The sequence below is a fragment of the Odocoileus virginianus genome, unplaced genomic scaffold (genome assembly GCF_023699985.2).
Source record: "Odocoileus virginianus isolate 20LAN1187 ecotype Illinois unplaced genomic scaffold, Ovbor_1.2 Unplaced_Scaffold_5, whole genome shotgun sequence".
Taxonomy (NCBI): domain Eukaryota; kingdom Metazoa; phylum Chordata; class Mammalia; order Artiodactyla; family Cervidae; genus Odocoileus; species Odocoileus virginianus.
This window is the reverse complement of record NW_027224267.1, coordinates 4396772-4412173: the sequence shown is the minus strand read 5'-3', so window position 1 is coordinate 4412173 and position 15402 is coordinate 4396772. Positions and strand designations below refer to the sequence as shown.

Below are 15402 nucleotides of genomic sequence, written 5' to 3'. Positions count from 1 at the left end.
ACACTCAACACCACGAGAGTTTATTACACTGACCCCCCTTCTACGCTTTATAAAACGTACAAACAATGAAAACAGAATTGAGCTCTGTACCCAAGCACAGGACATCTGTCCTCCCACGGAACAAGTTCACACCTGAGAATTCAGATACGGCTGGACAGCCGAGATACAGGTTTAAGGAGGGTGGGTTACGTCCAGGGAGAGGCCAGCAGGGGGGCTCCTCCTCTTGCTCGACTTTAATCTCCCTGGGCCTTCCCCCAACCCCTACCTGGAATTTCCTTCCCCTCTTCTCTGCACCCCCCCCAACCCCTACCTGGAATTTCCTTCCCCTCTTCTCTGCCCCCTCCCACCCCCCACCAGCCACTCCTGAGCTCAAGCTAAGTAACGTCCATCTTCCTGACCAGGCTGAAAGAACCACAGGGCAAGGATCCTTCTTGTTTTTACATCCTAAGCCTAGAACAGCATCTGATACATGTAGGCCACAATAAAGACAAATAAAATTTATAACAGTTTGAACAAATCAAGGGAAGTCCAAACTACAGAGAGCCCAAACAGTATTTAAGTTTGAAAGGCACTTATATACGTATCAAGAGAGTCTAATCACAGTTGTCTTAGTTTTTACAACAGGAAAGCATTCTTTCTGTCACAGAAAATAAATGACAAGGTTTAAGCTGGTAAATCAGTGAACTGGCACCACTTTTCATGTACCATTCTTCTCTCTGATAATGGAAATTACACATGTTCATTTTAGAAAATGTGTGATATCTTAAAAAGAATAACCATTCATAGTTGTAAAATTAATTTTAGTAATTTTCTGCCAATTACTTTCCTGAGTAAGAAATGTGTTTACGTGAACATTATTTTTCATAACCGCTATACACAAGCACACAGTTTTGTACTGTGCCTTTTTTCACTCAATATTATAATCTAGAGGCTCACTCTGCAGATTGTTACAAATGCTCCAAAGCATCATGTTAATAGGTGCATAGATATACACATCACCATCTATACAGAATTTAGTTATCATCAGAATTTATTCAGTATAGGATTCTTGGACATTACAGTTCTTTTGTACTTTTAGCATCATAAATAATGATATAGATAATCACATGACACAAAAATCTTTGTTGGTATTTCCAAGGTTTTTTCCTCCATATATATTATAAAGTCATTGAGTCAACTATTTTAGAGATATTTTAAACTTCTGATATACTACCAATTTGGATTATGGTAGTTTTCATTATTATTTCTTCCTAGATGGGCTGAATCTCTTTTTAGAATAAACATGTATTACTTTAATAACGTGAAAATAGTTGTTTCCATTTTCGTTGGAATAAACCAGGGTTTTATTAACAGAAGCCCACATGTAAGAGCTCTAATACAAGTATCTTATCATGAAGAACAGACCACGCAAACTACTGAAAATTAACTCATTAGCCCAACCAAGAGACTTACTGTGAGCGCTCTCGTGGTCGATGTGATCAGTTCATGAGAAACGGCTGCAATGACTCTCGAGAGGTTATTTTCCAGAGTGACATCTGTGATGCTTGGTAGCAGGTTATAGCCTCTATAAATTCTAACGAGAAAGATACAGAGGAGACTTAAAATCTCCCATTAAAGTTTACGACATTCTCAGAATTCAAATGGCATTTAAAACTTTAAGATTAAAGGCCACACGAAGTTAAAGCAATCTTGACTTTTTAAGTTACGGGAAGACTGGAAATAAATGTGGTCATTATTCTATAAAGACAGCTGAAATAACCCCTCCCTCCTCCAATGTCCAACCACACCAGAGGACCAAGAGTCATCAGCAGAAATGCTTTAATGAAGTTCTAATTTCCTTTAAAATCAGCCAATCCAAAGCTGCCTGTTTTTCAAGCTTTAAATTACATCCTGTGGGAATCTACTCCTGATTCCAAACAAAAGGAAGTCCTTTCCCACTACAAGACTGTCACTTCTTCCGTATTCCATTCACAGCACATGTCAATTTCAATCCCTCCTAGTAGTTACATACAAATTCTAATTCCCCAACTACAGGGAGGGAGCCCAGGCAGGGTGAGTTGTCCATTCACTTCCGTTCCCCTCAGGTCTTGTCCACAGAGGCACTCAAAGATACAGACTAAGGGGAACACAGTTTATCTCCTCACACAAATCCTGCAAGTACAGTGTACAACCGGGATTTGTGCTTATCATGCAAGAACCAAGCTAAACAAAGCTGAATATCTAGAGGACAGTCTGAGTTTGGACTAGAAATTTTTCACAGCTATAGTTACTAACCAATTTTAATAAAATATTATACCTATCTCTGTTGGTATCTAATGACATTTAAAAGATGTAACCTTGTTGACAAGTTACTTATCATAAGCTTGTCAAAATGAAATATTCTTATATTGCTTCTACTTAAAGAGAGAAAATGCCAGTTTTGAGGTTAAAAAAAAAAGAAATTATCTAAGAAAAAAATTATTTCCATGTTTTTAAACAATCTTTGCATTAGAAGAGGTATTTAATAAGAAAAAATAACTTCAAAATTTGACAAGCTGAGTTTCAAATTCAGAACAAACTGTCACATGGACATTTTGGCTTCAAAAGTCATTTAGCCCAAGTATTTTTTAAAAATGCCACTCAGGAGAAAAAATTATCACATAAAAACTAATTTTTAAAATAACATTTAAAATATAGAGAATTCTTTAAAAGCTTAATAGTCTTATTATCATTTCTGCAGCCTTCCTAGCAAACTGAAACTTTAAAGAAAATTAGAACTTCAAAAAGCATTTCTGCTGATTACTTTTAGTCTATCCCACTCATCTGAGAATAAGAGAATGGGCTGTGTTTAGTCATTTGAAATTGTATTTAAAGACCTTTCACAAAAACATGTGAATAATAATAATTGCTAATCACTTAGCTAGTGGATAACCCTAAATAACACTGACACTCTTTAACAGCCTGCTAAAAATAACATGCCTGCTAAAAATAATAGCCTGCTAAAAATTAATGCTATGACACAATCATACTTTTAGATAACATAAAGAAAGTGAAAATTTTAAGGACAAGATAGAGTATTAGAGTCCTACAGAAGAATGCAGTTGTCAGTCTATGGCTCGTAACAAACAAATCATGACCTGTGACGTCACTGGGCCTGGCTGCAGCAGAACCTGAATAGAGGCGGGTGGTGAACCCTGAGGAAAGAAGCGTCCTACTGAAGGCAGCCCGCCCGCTCAAACACCCTCACTAAGCATTTTCTCCAGAAAACGCAAGGCTTCACATGAGTGCTCCCAAGCCTCGGCTGGCATACCTGGTTACGGTGCTGACGGAGAAGTGGGACGGAGGCTGCGTCTCGTGCATGAGGAGCGTCAGATACACGCTGCTCTGGTCTCTCGCCACGGCCACCACGGGGTCAGCCTGTCCTTGGTCACACTTGTAAAACAGCTTTGGGACGAGCCTAACATAAGAGTCAGGTTTATTTCCCTTAGAAAGTATGTGAAACCCCTGCAGACTGCCCCGCGCCCTGTGTCACCGGCAAGCCCGACAACGTCTACCCACGGACACGTCCCCTGAGCGGCGGCACTGGTCAGGCATGCTGGAGCAGAGGCTCCCGACACAGCACCGTGCCCCACACCCCAGCTCTGAAATGACCAGGGGCTGGACTTTCCTCTCGTGTTCACACAGTGACATATGGCTCTCTGCACACGACTAAATCCTCTGAGTTAAAAAGCCTTCCTTCCGGGTGCTCCTCTAATCACCTCGGTCAGCATCAGCAGGTGTAGGAAGCCGCTGTGCGCAGGAGGCAGCGAGGCGGGTCCCTCCTCACTCCCGGGCTTTCTCTGCGGAACCGCCCACACCCCCAGGGGCAACATCCCAGCCGAGGCCCCTCTCAGGCGGGCTCTGAGGGTCAGAGAGGGAGGACAGGGACTCTGCACAAGCGCTCACACACCTACAGGTGGGCCTGTAACTCCCAGAAACAATCAACTGTTTGAAAACAGTGGTGTTCGAACCCTACTATCTTTAGTTAAAGTTTCTTTCCTCCAGGAAGACCTGGTCATAAATACAACTTTTTCCTAAGGTTTAATAAATTACTGTCACTCATAGAAAATGGTAAAGATTCAAGATCTTTGGTCAAGCAAGTCATACAAACCTAGTCAAGTCCCTGAAAAGGCACAAGCAATCAAAGACAGGCACATGACTACACTGAAAACCCCTGGAGAAGGGAATGGCTACCCACTCCAGTATTCTGACCTGGAGAGATTCCATGGATCTATAGTCCACGGGGTCACAAAGAGTCGGACACGACTGCGCGACTTTCACACTGAAAACCAAAGGGCTATCTACTAAAACACAACTGGTTTTCTTTGAGCAGTTTGACTACAAAGGTTTTTATATTTTTCCTGAGTTTTGTTTAGTAAACGTGTTATTATTTTTAAAACAAGATAAAAGTTATGTTAAAAAGAAACACCAATGACGGCCTAAGAAACTGACACATATTTAACTTTTTTGAAATGCCTGCTTTGGTGAAAAGACTCAGGCACGATCATATTCTGGTGGTGGGAGGGCAGACTGATCCGCTTCTGGACAGTAACTTCACTGCCTGCTCAGTCGCTTCAGTAGTGTCCAGCTCTTTGTGGCCCTATGGACCACAGCCCACCAGGCTCCTCTGTCCGTGCGATTCTCCAGTTAAGTACCAAAACCATAAAAACCCACTTGCCAGTATCTACCCCCAAGAAATGAAAACGTACATCCACTCAAAATCTTGGAGGCAAGAGTTTAAGCAGCATGATTCATAACAGTCTAAAAGTGAAAATAATCATATCGCTTGGTGAATGTATATATAAAACACAGTATTATCTAGATAACAGAACGCTGTTAAACAATGGAAAGAACAAACGATGGGCACACACCTCATAGCATGGATGAACTTCAAAAACTGAGTGAAAGAGAATCAGATGCAAAAGTCCCTCTACTGACTGTGTGCTCTCATTTACATGAAGTGTGTAGAAAAGGCACACGCTCCTCGAGAGACAGGAAGTGGATGAGTGGTTGCCTATGGCTGGGTAGGAGTGGGAGTTACTGCAAACGGGCACAGTAGATCTTTTTGAAATGATGGAAATACTCTAAAGTTGGATTGTGGTGAAGGTTGCACAACTCTAAGTTTACCAAAAATCATTAACTGTACACTTAAAATGGGTCAATTTTAAGAGATAAAAAAATCTTACTTCAATAAGCTAATAGGGAAAAAAAAACACAAAAAGGTTGTTTGGCCTAGTAACTCAACTTCCAGGAATTAATTCTTAGAAAAAAAAGTTGTATGTAAACATTTATGCATTATACTAGTCACTACATAAACATTTATGTATAATACTAAGTCACTGAACCATTATTCATTATCTAAATCAATAAAAACTTAGTATCCAACCAAATAATATTTACAAAAAAATTTATCAAAACTACACTGTGAAAAAGTGGCCACTAACTAAAAATTTCTTGTAAACAGTATTTACAGCCTTTCTTTATCTCACACTGTATGAAATGTCATGCACTTCAGTACAGAAATATGAACACATCTCAACAGACAGAGACACCCCAGACAAAGGTGGTAGTTAAAGAGTCTTTTTTAGAAGAGTATTTCTCACAGGAAAATACTAATGATCATTATGTGGAAATTAACAGATAACAAAATCGCATGTACACTTTGTCCCAATTTTGAAAAAGAAACTTGTACATAGGACATAAGCAAAAAATGTTAACAGTGGTTATCTCCAGTAGGAGGACTAGAGGTGATTTTTATTTTCTTCTTAGTGCTATTCTCCATATTTCAAAAATCTGACCATCAAAGTACATTACTTTTACAATATGAGACTAAAACTTTATTGTTGTCTTAATTTTCATTTTAGATTCTTGAGACAGTGAAAAATATGCTTTTTGATAGCTCAAGAGTAACCAAAAGTGAGGTCAAAGATTTAGGAATATGCCCTATGGCCTCCAAATTTTCACCTCTCTTCCCACTGTCATATCGTTTAGTACTTTAACCAAGAAGGTGAATGGAGAGAGAAAATACTGGGCAAGTACCTCATCAACGAAGCGGCAGCAACATGCCGCACCCTGGGGTCTTCATCTCCAAGCAGATAGATGACAACATTATTGAGCACCCGCTCTTGCAGTTTTAAAAGCTTTGGAAAGAAAGATAAAAACAGATCTGATCTCTGTATTTAAATGAATTTTAAGTCAGGTATCCTGGAAAGCCAGTGAAGAACTCAATGTCACTAGCCCTAAAGTCACACATACGATCACAAGCTTCATGATACAAAGCATTCCTAGAAATCCCACACTAAGGGGAAGGTGCACTCCTGGAAGTTAAATCACGGCCTCCCAGACATGAAGGGCTTACCCCTGTGTAGTGATGGGCCCCTCTGTGCAGCGTTTCTGCTTTGGCCTCCAGAAAGCTCACCAACCTAACACAAAGAACATATTTCACGGTGAACAATTCAGTTACCGAACAGAGCCGCACGGATGGCCTGCATGACCACAGAGGAGGAGGACAGCCACGCCAGGGCCGCAGGCGGGAGCCAGGGAAGGCTCTGCGGCAGCCCCACGTTACACGGCAGGAAGGCACCTGCTTCCAGCTGGGAGCACCCACGCTCCTCCCGCCTCCAGACTCAGAAAGCACTCAGCACTTTTCTTCAAAGTGAATATAAACGTCGGGTATTTTGAAAGACCCCAAGTGCCCTACAGAACTAGCTCAGACACTTGTAGGTGGTGGGAAGGCAGACTGGGGAGGGGGCTGAGACTCCGGCCCCCTCAGAGGCGGGTCCCCCCCTCCACCACCCGGGGTCCGCCTGTGAGACACAGCGGGAAGCAGCCCGGACTTCACAGACATGTTCTAAAGCTGAAAGACAATAACCCAGAGGGCGCCAGCCCAGCCCGGCACACAACCAGCCCTCTACAAACGGGGGCTTTAAAAAAAACACAAACTCAGACGAAAAAGAAAATTCCCCATCTAAAAGAAAGCATAGAAAGAAAATGTGGAATCATACTTTCTCAGAAAATGATAAACTGCAAGGCGTCAGAAGTTACTCTTTAATTGTGACAATACCAATCTGATGTCTGACCTAGGCTCAGTACAGCGAGGCATGGATCCGTTTAAACAGGCCCAAGTGACACAAGCTTCACTGTTTCAAAAGCCTGAGCTCTTTTATTCACACTGTGCAGAAACTCGAATGACTAAGAATATCAGAAAACCCCACTCCTCTGCCTGGACGTAAAAACTCCAGGGCGAGGGCGAAGGCTCGGAAGGGAGGGGCAGACACAGAGGGACACAGGGCACCGCCCGCGCCATTCAAGCCTGACCCAGCGGGCCCGCCTCACCCACCTGAAGTCGATCTCTGCCACGGTCTCCAGAAGCTCCGTCCTCACCAGCCAGTAGGCGCTGCTCCGCAGGGCCAGCAAGTCGGTGATGAGCTGCAGCCCCCACGCACTGTAGCTGCTGCTGCAGAGGCTCACGACGCAGAGCTGGAGGGCAGGCGGCGGCTGGGTCTCTGCAGACCCCCACACGCGCCCCTCCCCATCCCCGCCCCGTCTCCCTCTCTCAGAAACACTGACCACACACACGTGCCTCAGTCACCTCGAGGTGGAGCGTGAGCGTGTCGCCACCACAGGACGCGGCTCTCTCCCCCACCCCTGCCTCCATCCAGGCCTGCCCGCCCCGACACCGGGCACGCGCTGCCCCTGCTGAACCCCCGGCCGCCCCAGGCCCAACGCCATGACGCGGGGCCTGCGCCCTGCCCGATGGGACCCGGCACTGGGCCGCCCAGGCTCCGAGGCTGCATCTCGCCTGCCCCAGTGCGCGCGGGGCAACTCCGCACGCAGCCTGCTGAGTGCTGCTGACCGGCTCCCTTCTGCCCCAGCAGACACAGACCGACCGACACCTGGCGAACACCTGGGACCAAGGAGCAAGTCTGGCCGGGCCATGACATTTTAAAGGGGAACATAAGTCTGACAATGGTAGGGTCTGTGGCTTGATTTTTACTGCTTAACGTGGACTGCTGTTGGGCCAGTTGTGAGTTCTGAACCAGTTGATAGAGCATTCAACATGCTACCCCATAAAGGCCTGGGGCCGTCCCCCCACCAACACCACAGGGTATTAAATAACCCCCGTGCCTCAGTTTGTGCATTCAACGGGCCTGAAAGAGCTGCTGCGTTTTAATTCAACAAGTTTTACACTTAATATGAGCAAGGTAGAGATACCCTTTAAGAAACGTGTATTTCAAACAAATATTCTGAGATTTAAACCGAAGTCTATTAACCCTTGACTCTGTTGGCACTGTTTTCCTTCTGAGGCTGATAGGTAGATACATAGATGTTTATTACTGTTGCAAATGGAAATATTTAATATTAAGCTTAAGTTTTCATTGTTAACATTGGTGAAATTACCACTAATCAAAGAACTGATATCCACCAACGACTATGCTCACCCTCACAGCTGCACAAGCCAACTTGCAGGTCACCGAGGACTCGTCCTTCAAAGCCTTCTGCAGCAGGGGGATGCAGTCCGCCAGGGAAAACGCATTTCCTGCCCGGAAGAGCAAGCACAGACGCCTTCGTGTGAGCCTCAACACGAGGATGCCGTCCAGGAGCGACGACATGGAATGCTGAACACTGAAAGCTGGTAGTTACCTGTCCGGGCTCTGACGGCGCCCATCCAGGCCGCCACGTGGAAGCGGCACCTGCGGAGGACGGAGCAGATGAGCGTCCCGCAGAGGATGGCTGTGGCTCCTCGGACCTGCGGGTCCCCGTGCTCGATGTAGTTCAAGACGTCCGACACGTACTGCTCCTCTGCGGAGAGAAATGGCCCGGCCACTGTACAGGTCCCTATCGTCAACTTTCTAACTCAAGGCAAAGGCTGAATTCCCAGGCAAGAAAAGGGCGAGGGAGCGATGCTGATCCAGAAAGACCTGCCTGTAACAGCCGTCCGTGGTGAAAACATCCCAGGTTTAAAGAGCCTATATTCACCACATCCCTGACACCACTCCAACACAACAGTTTCCGGGTTATAATTCCAGGTTGTCAAGCTTTTGCTTCAAGAAAATGACATGAGAGTCTCAAACTTGTCCACACTTATTATCTAATATAAATTCAAAAGCATGGATTTGTCCCCTCACCCAAGGAAAGAGAGAGTGAGAGAGTAGGCAGGAGCATAACTTTAGGAGAGCAGGCTTCCCCCAGTCACCCCACCAGAGCAGATGCCCAGGACGTGCACTGTGGGAGACTGGCCGCTGCCGCCCAGCTCATCTCAGTCCCCGCCGGCTCTGAGTGTGAAGGGCTCACTCCCCACCGGCTCTGAGCGTGAACGTCCTGCTCCCCACCGGCTCTGAGCGTGAATGGCTCGCTCCCCGCCAGATCTGAGCGTGAACATCCCGCTTCCCGCCGGCTAGGTGTGAATGTCTGGTCTGGCTGGTGTGACCCGAAGCAACTTTGATTATACACAATTTGTGCATGTTAATAAGCTCTTATATTCCCAGATTTCTATTGCTTTCCTCTGTGTGTTTCAACTAAACACTGCATCTGCAGGGGGTCCAAGAAGCTAAAAACATGACAATTGATGTGTTTTATGGAGAGTTATCACACAGCTCAAACGCTGCAAATTAACTCAGAAAACTTGGTGCTCTAAAACTAAAATAGTCAGAGTTTGAAATAGTTTTCAGACCAGTGACTAAACATGAGGAATGAGACACAAATTGTGAACGTACCAGGGTACTCCATGGTGTCCAGCGGTGCTCTGTAGAGTTTGCCGAAAAAAGATTCAGGATGAAGGGCCACGGCGGCTCCAACGCAGCTGAGGGCCAGGGCCTTCACGCTGACCCGCACGTCCCTGTCCGGAACCAAGGCTGTGAACAGATCCGCCCCGGTCGCCGTCAGCATCACAGCAGCAAATCTTTAGCTTCCAAACAAACAAAGCCAGCCCCAGGAAACCAGCCTCCCCCAGCCTTCCCCATCAGTCGGTGAAAACCAAAGCTCGTCTCCAGCTTCTACTCTGTCAGCTGCAACCAGGCTCAGAGCTGGTGACCAAGGTGACCTCTGAAGCCTAAAGTCATTCCCTTCAACTCTGCACCTGCCTTTTGATCCTCACCGTTTCTTTCCCCTGTGAGTAAAAATGAAGCAGACAGAAGGCGGACACAGTGGACAAGAGGGGCGGAGTCCTCATCAGTGGACTGGCCAATGTCGCCTTTGATCCGGCAGGGCTGTAAAGAAAAAGCAACACTTATTCGTCTTTTATAATCATGGAACTTACACGCTGATTCCTTAGTTCATCCAACAAGGAATTCCAGAGCAGGAACTGTGCCAGGAGCTTGGTGTTCAGATCCGTGCCCGACCTCACAGGCCACGGTGGGGCAGGATCAGACCCCCAGGGGGAGTCCTGACAGGGGGCCCCAAGGGCTGGGGCCGAATGAGACAGCAGGCAAGGAACACGCCGCACAGGCGGAGGGGAGCTCCCAGGGACGCCCGAAGCTGCGAGGGGAGGCCGCTCCCGGAGGAATGGCCCAGGTCGAGATGGTGACACAGCGCCCAGGAGGGACTCAGTGTGAGACACTACTTCCCGCCCTTGAGGGTTAAAACTAGCCGGGAGTACAGGACACTGGCATGGAAAAGGCAAGCAGCACAGAGAGAATACTGAAACAGCTCAACAGACAACTGAGCAATGCCTAAGAAAACCAAACCACCTGAGTTAAAAACGGGCAAAGGACTTCAAGAGACATTTCTCCAGAGAAGATACGTGAATGGCTAATTCACTCATGAAAAGATACTCCACATCTCTAATCATTAGGGGAGATGCAGGTCAGAAACCACAATGATACACCACTGCACACCCAGTGTGATGATCTTCTCAAAAAAAAAAAGAGGTGAGGAAAGTGTTGGTGAAGATGTAGAGGAATGCAATGCTGGTACACCGTGAGTGGGAACGTAAGATGGTGCAGCAGGGACTTCCCTGGGGTTAAGACTCCGTGCTTCCAATGCAGAGGGTGCAGGTTCAATCCCTGGTCAAGGAACTGAGACCCCACATGCCACACAGCGCAGAAAGTAAATAAAAGAAAGCTGTGCAGCTGCTGTGGAAAGCAGTACAGGGCTGCATCAAAAAGTTAGAACCAGAAGCATCACACAGTCCAGCACCTCCACTTTGGGTATATTACCCACAAGAAATGAAATCAGGGTCTTGAAGAGGTATTTGTATACTCCCTGATAACAGCATAATTTACAACGACAAAAGGTGGGGAGTCACCCAAGTGTCCATCAACAGATGAAGAGTAAAGCAACATGTGGAAAACACATGCACTGAAACATCATTCAGTCTTAAAAGGGGGAGGGAATTCTGACACCCGCTGTAACACGGATGACCCTGAGGACACAAAAGGACAAATACTGCATGATTCCACTTATGAGAGGTCCCCAGACTAGTCAGATCCAGAGAGACAGAAAGCAGAATGGTGGGTGAGAGGGGCCAGAGCGGGGGGAGGAATGGGAGTCAGTGTCGAATGGAGACAGTTTCAGCCTGGGAAGATCGAACAGTCCTGTGAACGCCGTGAGGATCGCTGCACAACGTGTGGGCACGTAATGCCGCTCGGCTGTGCCTTCAGAAGGGTTGCGATGGAGAACTGCACGAGTATCTACCACGATAAGTAAACAAATAATTCAGCGGAACAAAACCAAGAAACGCTGCCAGGCCACACACTACCATCACATGGATGGTCGAAGAAATCAGAACTTCGGGCAGTTCTCAAGGACGCACCCAGACCTCGGGAGGCAGATAGCAGAGCAGACTCGAGGTGATCTGTGAGAGGGACGGGGCTGAGCGGAGGCGCAGCCACGGGAGAGCCAGGAGCGCGGCGGCCAGACGGCAGCCAGGGCACGCTTCAGCACGCAGGCCCGCGCGGGACGTGGCGTGGTCTCGGGCCCCGGTGTCTCACCTTGCTCTCCGGATCCCCTGGTTCGGCAGCTTCCTCTCGTGAGACGAATGTACCCACACTGCTGCCAGAGGCCTGCCTGCCGTGGCCCACGCTCTCCAACAAATGTGCTTGTTGAAGGGCTTCAAAATCAAAGAAAGAGACGAAGTCAGGCAACCAGTTCCCAACTAAGACACAAACACCCACATCGACACAGTCAGCACCAAAGCACAGGACTTAGGCCAAAAAGGATGACAACTTCTCAACCGGTTTTCCTTATTTGCTGTTTACAACTCAGGAAACAGACACCAGAAGACTTCTTGGAAGTTAAGATGTAAGAGGTCAGGGCTGAAAGCAAGGCCACTTGGTAGTACAGTAAGGCCCCTACATACGAACTTTCAAATCACAAACTTCCCAAGATGTGAGCATGTGTTCACTTTCCAATCACGTAAGCTAGCTCGGGGCACACTGCACCCTCTACAAGCGTACTCGACAGAGATAGTACTGTATACAGGAGCTGATGTTCAGTTGCTCAGTCGTGTCCGATTCTTTGTGACTCCATGGACTGCAGGACACCAGGCTTCCCTGTCCTTCACCATCTCCTGGAGCTTGCTCAAATTCATGTCCATTGAGTCTTTATTTCAAGTCCAGGAAAAAGTAGGAAAAGTATTATAAACCTATTACAGTACAGTCCTATATGGCCGATCGTGTTAGCTGGATACCTGGGTTCACTTTGCTGGACTTAGGAACACAATCTCGGAATGGAGCCTAGTCGTGTGTTGGGGACTTACGTACACCGCCTAAAGTCAACATACCGATGGAAGAGTTTCTGAAAGCCTCCGTGTCTTCGTCAGGAAGAACGGCAGCAGCGTCCTCATCCTCGTCCTGCATCGGCCCCACCTGCATCCCTGGGTACTGGCTGTCGGTGCCATCTAACACCTGAACGTGCAAGAGGGGCTGTGAGGCTTCTGAAGTGCCACCACCAAGGGGCAAGCCCTCCAAGGTGGAAAGGCAAAGGCAAAACCCCGTAAGCAATGTGGACCATGACATCTTACACACCAATATGAAGGTTATCTCCTCAAAGGCACGTGGGTACAGGCATGAACAGTACCAAGAGCTTACTGATCGCACACTACCACATTATGGAAAGCTTTTGTGATTCTAAATATGCCAAAGAAATCCCAATGTGGACATTTCTCTTTTTTGATTACAAAAAGACAAAAATCCAAACAAAAACCTTTGTGTTCACAAGCTAATTTTAAACAGCAAGTCAAAAATGAGGAAAAGTCTTCTAAACAAAAGTCTAACAATAGGTTACCCCCTAAACTGCTAGGACTGACCCAACTAAGTTTGGGGCACAGTATTTCATATATCTAGCCATACACACGGCTGATGATTTCATACTGCCAAATTTCTCACATCCACTTGAAATCCCCTGTAATTTACCTGAAAAACTGAGTGAAAGACCCTATGTTAGTAGATTATTACTGAAATAAATTCTGTATCATTAAAAAATTATTCCTTCCAATTAAAATTAAAAAAATAAAACTGAGCTGTTAATACATGAACAAAAACAATCAAGAAAGAAACAAATTTTCTCTACTCTCCAGATGACTAAAAAAAAAAAACACCCCACACAGGCTAAAGTGAGAAGTTCTATCATAATAAAAAACAACATTTTCTGAAAATGCCTGGCTAGCGTGAAAGCACCCCCACATATTACGTTGCTTATCCCCACAAGCCCCAAAGCATCAAGCACCATCACCAGCTTCACTCTGTGGGTGAGGAAACGGGGACGCCAGGGCCACAGCTGCGGAGGCCGCCCAGCTCCCGAGCCAGAGCTCTCACGGGGCGGGGCTCCCTGCAGGCCACGCCCCAAGCCACCACACAGGACGTCTCCTGAGGAAATCCCAGCCTCTGCAGCTGGCTCCTTTCTCTCTGTGGCACTTGCTGCCATCTGACTGTGTGTATTTACCTGCCAATGACTGGCTTATGACCCGCCCTACGCAGACACTCACACTCTGGAACAGAGGAAGGGAGGTCTGGCCCCTCAGCAGCGTTTGTAAACAGTTTCACTGGAACACAGCGCGCTCACTCCTTCCTGTCTGTCTACGGCTGCTCTGGCCCTCCACTAGCAGAGACGAGCGTGCAATGCCAGCAGGCGGCTCGCAGGGCCAAGGGGGTTCACTCTCTGGCCCCGACGGAGAGCCTGGGGCCCCCCTCAGAAACGCCAGCTCCAGGAGAGCAGCTTTGCATGCTGTGCCCTCTGCTTCACCCCCAGTTTGTAGAACAGTCCCTGGAACTTAACAGGTGCTCAGCGCATTTGTTCAGCAAACAACTCGGACTAAATAAAAGACATGGAAGCATCTCATAAACTAGAAAGAACTCTGCAGGGGTGAGAAACATCAAGGGGAGACATTTAGTTCCCTGCAGGCCAGAGCCCGGCGTGGGCCCCTGGCACAGCCATGCCCCACAGCACACAGCTGCTGCAGCAGCTCCAGACGGGATGCTCACACGACTTCCTTGTGGTCGTTCTGTCCAATGTCTAGAGAACCCGCCTAGAAAGCATTACCTATAAAAAGGCAAGACGGGCTTCCCTGGTGGCTCACAGGAAAAGAATCCACCTGCCAATGCCAGAGACATGGGGCAGATCCCACGTGCTGAGGAACACGAAGCCTGAGAGCCACAACTCCCGAGCCTGGGCTCTGAAGCTGCAGGGCTGCAACCACTGAAACTGGAGCACCCTACAGCCTGAGCTCCAAAACAAGACAGCAGTCCCTGCTTGCCACGACTAGAGAGAAGCCTGTGCAGCAACGAAGGCCCAGCACAGCCAGGAAATTCAGAAAAAAAAAAGGCAAGACGCAAGTTGGTACAATCAGCCGACGACAGAAACTTCCTCCGCTCACTTAACATGCTACTGGGAGCAGCACTTCCCCAACCTCCCCTTCTCCCTGCCTCCTGGTCAGCACTCTTCACCCTTTCCTGACTCGAAATCATTTCCCACAATCCAGTTACCCTATCTTCTGCCAGGTCTTCTAGCTAAAAACCCCAATGGTGAGCCCACTCCTCCAACTGAGACAGTGGAAACCCACTGGGCCATCAGAAACCACATCCACGTGACAACTGGACAGCTGCCAGTGCTTCGTGACGTGTTTCTCAAAGCTTCTGCATTCACTACTGTTTAAGAAAAAATTCATAATAAATAGAACACATTCAATAGTACCAAAACAATTGCCAGTAGAAATTGTTTATATAAAATTGGGCTGTAAAACTCAGTTTATGCCAGTACCAAACTTCGGACCACTCCGGAGGGCTTCGTGTCCACTAACTCAGAGACGAGAGGTAACCAGAGACATGCTCCAGAAGACGGGCTATGTAGTCAGGGTTCTTGAAAAGTCAGAAAGTACTAAAATGATGCACAGTATTACTGTTATTAGTCATACTGCATTAAGACTGCAGATCTGTTAATAACAGGTTC

The 15402-nt window shown here is 47.0% G+C and overlaps 1 protein-coding gene across 1 annotated transcript in view; it reads right to left on the bottom strand.

Moving 5' to 3' along the window:
• HTT (huntingtin) overlaps positions 1-15402 on the bottom strand; it is a gene marked incomplete at its 3' end in the record, with an annotated part of 86263 nt that overhangs the window by 26177 nt on the left and 44684 nt on the right. The window contains exons 13-23 of the mRNA XM_070462430.1: positions 12740-12863; positions 11949-12067; positions 10115-10226; positions 9735-9872; positions 8662-8820; positions 8460-8557; positions 7358-7497; positions 6377-6440; positions 6058-6158; positions 3290-3436; positions 1453-1573 (exon numbers count right to left, since the gene is read on the bottom strand). Coding sequence (XP_070318531.1) covers positions 1453-1573; positions 3290-3436; positions 6058-6158; positions 6377-6440; positions 7358-7497; positions 8460-8557; positions 8662-8820; positions 9735-9872; positions 10115-10226; positions 11949-12067; positions 12740-12863 — 1323 coding nt within the window. The remainder of the gene's footprint in view (positions 1-1452; positions 1574-3289; positions 3437-6057; positions 6159-6376; positions 6441-7357; positions 7498-8459; positions 8558-8661; positions 8821-9734; positions 9873-10114; positions 10227-11948; positions 12068-12739; positions 12864-15402) is intronic.